Here is a 7039-nt window from a genome sequence, read left to right as displayed (position 1 = left end):
GCGGCGTACGCCCGCGGGTTGGCCAGCTCCGGCGAGCCGACGGCATCACGGCCCTAATGGCCTACCCTACGAGCATCAGCATCACTAACTGGACCTAAAGCAAGGGAAGGAGGGGGCAGTAAGAGGCTCGAGCGGCACAGCCACGTGCGAGCTCGGCCGGCGGTGAACATGGTGACCCGGTGGAGCCGCCTTCACGGTGAGCCCTACCTGAGGCGAAGACGAGGTTACGGTGAGGTCGAGGACGTGGAGGGGCTCACAGTGGTGCTGTGGTTCAGGGGAATCGAACAATGGCGCTCGGTTTAGGGTGATTTGGCTCGGTAGCGTCACGGTGTTCCCGGTCACCGCGCTCGCGTGGAAGAGAACGGCAGAGGGGGAAATGGCGAGATGAAGAGGGAGTGAGCGAGGCGCTGGCTTGGCTTTCATCTAGGAGCACGGCTCGCGACGTGGAGGCGCTAGCTGAGCATGCATGCCATGCGGTGGCTAGCCTCTGAACGGGTCAGCCACGGCGTTCACTGAATGTTTTCTGAAATGCCTGAATCAGGGTCCGGTGGCACGACTGACAGCGTCGATTCATCGCCTCAAATCTCATAATCCAGCCCGAGTTAACGGTAGGTAGTAACAACAAATTTGTAGAGCTACAGGAGTACTACAACATTGTCAATTGGGGCTTTGGACTAATTCGGTCTGGATTGGGAGATACACGGTCGCAAAGAGGGGCTCATGAAACTATAAGTCGGGGCTTGACTGAAGAAAATTTTCTAAGTCTGAAATCAGCAGGGAAACCTGACTTGTGGGCCCTGTTTGAGCATGTTCTAGCCATTTTCATGAGATGGTCATATTGAGACTTTTGTTCCTTGATAAATTGGCTACAACTTTGGTAAAGGGTGCACATCCATGCAAGGTCTCTAGGTTGGACTTTTTAATCAGTCAAACAGAGTCACTCTATAGGTCATCCTATAGTCAAACCTCCACCTAGAGGGCAATTTAGTCATTTTGGTCCTCATGAACAATGTCCCATCAATTACCCTAAGTATAGTTAAGGTGTATTAGACCATAATTAACCACTCTACACAAGTGCTACACCAACTCCTAAGTATCACATGTGATGAAACAACAAAACACTCAATTTACCCTAATGTTGCAATTCCATGTTTCACATGTTTCATGACTTTGTTGTAATTTTAAACTTGTCAAATTACTACCATGTTGCCATGTTTCAAGGTATGAGAAACTCATGTTGCATTCACATGTTGCACTAACTACCATTCACAAGCAATCAAGTATGAAACAAACATAATTGAGAATGTTGCATATACATGTTTCAGTAACAATGGCATGATGAGATAGATGATGCACATGTTTATGAAATGAAATGCAATTTATGGGAGCCAAACACCTAGGGTGTTACAACTTCTCGAAAAAGCAAACATACTCAACTTTGATCAATTATATAAAAAATATTAATATCTATAGTACATAATTAGTATCATTAGGTAAATTATTGAATCTATTTTCTTAATAAACATATTTAAAAATACAAATGTTGATAATATTTTTTATAAATCTAGTAAAATTTAAAAAAATTTGACTGACGTGAGTATCGTAGCGGCAGATAAAAAGGGTAAGAGGGACTACACACTCACCCTCTCCCCCGAGGGATGCAGCTGATCGCCTATGTGTCCAAGGCATTTTACATATCAATGAAAAAAAATATTTAGCCAAAAATAGAAACGATTGTGTTATTACTTTGCGGTACGAATCTTATACTGTACATTCTACCATAACAAATTTAACCAATTGAGCTCAGTCTGTGGTCAAACGGTTTCCAAATATAACGAATTCATATTCATAGGGATATATAAAAAAATAAATATTACTGAAATATGCAGAAAAGAAAAATTCCTTGGATAGTTTATAGTTAGACACCTTTGGACATTGCTGCCTAGACAAGTAGACAAACGATCCGTATCTGTCGCATGGTAATATTCGCCCTTGTTCTTGAGAACACGCAAAGGCGCAAAGCCATACTCAAATTCGTTAAAAAAAATACAAAAACGAATGCTCACGTTCAGCTCGTTTATCCCTGGAAGGTTGGAATACGTCAATTTCGCGGCAGACGCCCTCAAAACCCCCCACAAACCCCCTTGGGCCTTCGCCACCGGCCATCCTTTCCTTTCTTTCCTACTCCAATCCGGCAATCCCCCGCACCCTCCAGGAGTCCGAGCTCCGGCCTCCGCCCCTCCACCACTCCACCCTCTTGTCCCCGGAACCTTCTCGATGCTTCTCTCGCGAAGGTTCTCCTGCGCCCTCGCCCGCGCCCCCTCCCTCGTACGGGGTCGGCCCCTTCCTCTTGCGCCGCCCGCACCACCCCTCCGGCCCCCCGCCCCCCGCCCCCCGCCCCGCTGCCTCATGTCTTCCTCCTCCGCCGGGTGGCAGCACTCCTCGCACCGCCCCCCGCCGCCGCCTCCTCCTCCTCCTCCTCCTCATCTCGGCGCTGACAAGGTATTTGGGTCACATGCTTAGATTATTGACAGTTTTGCCCCTTGGACCGCCTAAGCGCCTTGCGTCCTGTCCTGTGCCACTGCACTGCAGGACCAGCTGTTCAGGGGGCTGGAGGCGGCGCTGGGCACCACGTTCAGCTCCGAGCCGCTGGCGCCGCCGCCGCAGCCGATGATCCTCGTCATCAGCGGGCCCAGCGGTGTCGGCAAGGACGCCGTTATCAAGGTCACACTTCATTGCGATCCCTAATCCCACTCACCTTTGCTGCGGGCCATTGGTTTCTGATTGGCTTTACAATGTCGGGTATGGGTTGTTCTGCAGAGGCTGCAGGAGGAGAGGGAAGGGATCCATTTCGTTGTCACCGCAACGAGCAGGGCGATGAGGCCAGGTGAAGTTGACGGGAAAGACTATTACTTTGTCAGTAAGGAGGAATTCCTGACGATGATTGAGAGGGAGGAGTTGCTTGAGTATGCACTTGTTTATGGGGAGTACAAGGGGATCCCCAAACAGCAGGTATTTGATCGTGGTTATATCGTTACCTGTTTGCATCAGGACGATTTCTTGCCTGCAGATTGGTGTGCATACACATGCTGGATAAGTTAAGATTTAGGAAAAGCAGTACCTAACGGTTTACGATTACCATATGCACTAACAATGGTTTACTTATGCACTTATGATGTTATGACTATTCAGTACGAACAACTCAATCTTCTGTATCATTGCGGAAAAATGTGTTATGGCCTTGTGGGTATGAGTGGTGTGGCTGGAATTTTGCCAATGGCACTGCAGACCTAAGTGATGTGAAAAACCATAGAAGTTAGAAATTCAGTGGAGAAACCATCATATCGCTATCAATTTTTTTGCCCCAAAAATTAAATGCACACGAATTTGTACAGTTGACCTAATGCCTGGTAAAAATCAACTTATATCACACAATAATTAAAGACCGTAAACATTGCCTGGTAAAAACTTGTTCCATTATCTTTATCTGCTTGGTGCGTTGCTACTTGCTAGGTTTGTTTAGTGCTTTATATACAGGGATAGTTACAGTATATTTCAGAGCTGTCTAGATTAAAATATTCTTATGGCTTACCCAAGCTCATCCCATAAAAAACCAAGAAAAGGGCACACTCCACTTTATATGCGAAGCAGAGCAGTTCAAAGTTCAAACCATGTAGGTCACAAATATCACTACAGTAGAATATGTTTGCAAATGTCAGCTGCCTTATTTGCTACATATGTCAAGTGAGTTATGGGGTACAGAAGGGAATACCATACCATGACTTGAGCATGCTGGTGACTAGTACATGTGCAATGTGTTTAGTCTGCTGTTTGATTTTTGCCTACTATAAACTGATCACTTGGAAGGGCGGGCCTGGTGCAAGCAGTAGAGTCTTACCGCCTGTGACCGGAAGGTCCCGGGTTCGAGTCGCGGTCTCCTCGCATTGCACAGGCGAGGGTAAGGCTTGCCACTGACACCCTTCCCCAGACCCCGCACAGAGCGGGAGCTCTCTGCACTGGGTACGCCCCTTTATAAACTGATCACTTGAATTTGATCTATGGTGCCTGATTGAAGGTTCAAAAATCTCAATGTCTTATAGAGTATTGCTTTAGTTCTATGGATTTCTGCAAAAATGTTGCTTACTGGCTTTCTAGTTTCACTGTCTCTAGCATTCTGTAGTGCTGTGTGTCGTTTACTCACTTTACTCAGTTTCAGTTACATCGACTTGATTGAAAGAATCTGCTAACATGTATTGACGTTAATTTCATAGGACTCCCTAGAAATGAAATGAAAATTGTGTATTTTGGGTTAAAAACCACAATGGACTGAATGCAGTTCACCTACATATTAGAGCCAAAGAAATTATGTCTGTATTTTGGGGTAAAATTCTAGACATGTCTGAAGAAGTGGTCCTTTTTTTGTGCGAAAACTGAAGACATGGTCTACCTACAAAAATTTCTCATACATGTTCCGTTTTTCATCTAGATTCGTGACTACATGGCTAAAGGCTGTGACATTCTTCTGAGAGTGGACATTCAAGGAGCAGCAACTTTAAGACAGATACTTGGTGAATCTGCAGTTTTCATATTTTTAGTTGCTGAGAGTGAAGAGGCACTTGTTAAAAGGCTAATCCACCGTAAAACAGAAACATCAGATATGCTTCTTGTTAGAGTTGCAACAGCCAGGGAGGAGGTGAAACGCATGAAGAATTTCGACTATGTGGTTGTAAACGCTGAAGGGAAACTTGAGGAGGCTGTTAAACAAGTGGAGTCTATCATTGATGCTGAGAAGGCTAAAATTCACAAGCGGCATGTCAATATCTAAGCTAAAAATCATGTGATTTATGCCTAGTGTCTTCATCTGTTTGAAGGAAATTATCTGTCCAAGTTTGCTGAAGTGTGAAGAAATGACTTTCAGGTTTCAGTAGCCAGAAAGTTCAATGGATTGCTGACATGTTCTATTTAAGGAATTTCCCTGACCACAACCAGGGCAAGTGCACACTCTCTGGGATATATACACGATTCTTTTTTTCTTTGATTTTTAGTTCTGAAGGGAGGATCTGAAGGGCTGTACCAAACTAGTTCTGGGTGAATCTTAAGTGATGGACTATCCATCTCAATTTCGTACTGACTAGTGTTGTTGGGCATGCTCAAGAATTTTTTTTGACTGTCGCATGCTCAAGAAATCTGTGCCCCAAATAGCAAAATTGCTAGTTTGGCTGCAAATTGAATTGCCTTGTTTTTTCCCAGTGCCAGAATAGGTGTTGCTGGAATTCTTCCTCTTGCTCAATGTGCTCTTAATGAAGTCTTGCATATCTGTTGGGAACTTTTGTTTTTGTGTGCGGGTGCGTGCAGAATACTGTAAACCATGTTTGCGCGGTTTAAGCATCTGGTACTATGTTGCAGTTGATTTTCCACATTAGTTTAATACAGAATTGATATCTTGTGCCCGGTTATTTCATCTGGCTTCAGCACCCGGATTTCTGGCCGTGCGATCGCATCAGCAGGCAGGCGTGGCAGGCGTGGGGACCAATAGATGCATTGCAGTCTTGCAGAGGGAGAAGGGCAACCGCATGCAGCCATGCGTCAGGTGGCAGGCGTGGGGACCGGTTTAGCTTGCACAGCGCCCCTTTCGTTTTGAATTTGTAGAAATTTGTCATGGAAAAATACTGTTTTTGATAGAAAAAATAAAGTGAATCAAGTCAGGTTTAAAGATGGGAGGGGCGTGGGGCCATGCGCATGCGCGTCAGTAGGCAGGCGGCGCATGCAGCCGCTGTAGAGGAAACGCAAAAGTTATCGCTGGAGAGGAAACGCAAAAAGCCTATAAAGATGCTAACATCCAGGCCACCCCTATAACCGTTCGTTTGCCTTATAAATTATACTTTTTCAGTCAATAAATAGTATTTTTCTCTCATAACAAATCAGCCAACAGTACTTTCAACCATGACTTATCAGCCAAGTGAACAGAGTGCTAGAAGCCTATGCTGGTACTTTTTTTGTGGTTGTTATTTTGTATTTTTCTTTTCATTTTGTCTAATTTTGTTTTTAGTTTATCTTTGTCAATTTCAGTTTTATTTATTGCTTGTCGATTTCAGTTTCATTATTTCAGTTTTTATTTTCAGTTTTCAGTCAATTTTTTTATTTCTTAGTTTCAGTTTTCAGTCAAATATTTTTTTAATGTTTTTTTAATTTATATAAGATAGTGTAAGCGAAACATTTAGTTGCTGCCCTTCAATAAATGTGGTTAGATTTAGTAACTTTCAGTTGTCAGATTGATTGCCAATGTGTTTATTTACGTGTAGTTTTGTTTGACCGTTGGATCTACATCATAGGGTTTGAAATTCGTTTGTTTTTGTTTGCTCCAACAGTCGTTTCTGGGTCCTGGTAGAATCCGGTTGTTTTTTTTATTTCTTAGTTTCAGTTTTTCAGTCAATTTTTTTTAATGGTAGTGTAAGCGAAACATTTAGTTGTTGCCTTTTAATAAATGTGGTCAGATTTAGTAAGTTGTCAGATTGATTGCCGATGTGTTTATTTGGCTGTAGTTTTGTTTGACCGTTGGATCTAGAAAAAATCTAAAAAGATGGATCCTCCCTCTCCATCAAGACTAATGAACAGCGGTCCTGCCACCACGCCGCAGAACAGGAGCTCGTGTGGAACCTTGGATTTCTGGCGTAACAGCGTGGAAGGTATAAAAATATTACGGCCGCATAACATAGCGGCCTAAGTTAAGGTCGGCCAAAATATGGACACGCGAAGGGCCCTGCGTGCACAATCCTATCCTATCTGAGCCACATCATAGGGTTTGAAATTCGTTAGTTTTTGTTTGCCCCAACAGTTGTTTCTGGGTCCTGGTAGAATCCGGTAATAATGTCCTTTCCTGTAGAAACATTGGTTTCCCTTTTGCAATCATTATTAAGGCCATCAACAACCACAAGAAGCAGGCCTGCTCCGTGTACGGCAATAATTTCAGGTCTCTGAGAGGGATGCTTTTGCATGACCGTTAATTGGTTCCATGAGTAACTAAGTTTTGTTGCTTGAG

General features: G+C 44.0%; 1 protein-coding gene across 2 annotated transcripts; it reads left to right on the top strand.

The window, feature by feature from the left end:
• The first annotated feature begins 2149 nt into the window (after positions 1-2149).
• On the top strand, positions 2150-5275 carry LOC136540008 (guanylate kinase 2, chloroplastic/mitochondrial). 2 transcript variants are annotated; one of them, XM_066531997.1, is made up of 4 exons: positions 2150-2502; positions 2593-2724; positions 2830-3012; positions 4487-5275. In XM_066531997.1, exons 1-4 carry the CDS (start codon positions 2278-2280, stop codon positions 4823-4825), a joined length of 879 nt encoding a protein of 292 aa, XP_066388094.1. In that variant the 5' UTR covers positions 2150-2277; the 3' UTR covers positions 4826-5275. The 2 variants fall into 2 exon arrangements, with proteins under 2 accessions (XP_066388094.1, XP_066388093.1); XM_066531996.1 differs by having other exon boundaries at positions 2821-3012; positions 4487-5272.
• Positions 5276-7039: the final 1764 nt, after the last annotated feature.

Source organism: Miscanthus floridulus, chromosome 2 (assembly GCF_019320115.1).
Source record: "Miscanthus floridulus cultivar M001 chromosome 2, ASM1932011v1, whole genome shotgun sequence".
NCBI classification, from domain to species: Eukaryota; Viridiplantae; Streptophyta; class Magnoliopsida; order Poales; family Poaceae; genus Miscanthus; species Miscanthus floridulus.
The sequence above is the reverse complement of the archived record's forward strand: the minus strand, read 5'-3'. Positions and strand labels throughout refer to the sequence as shown.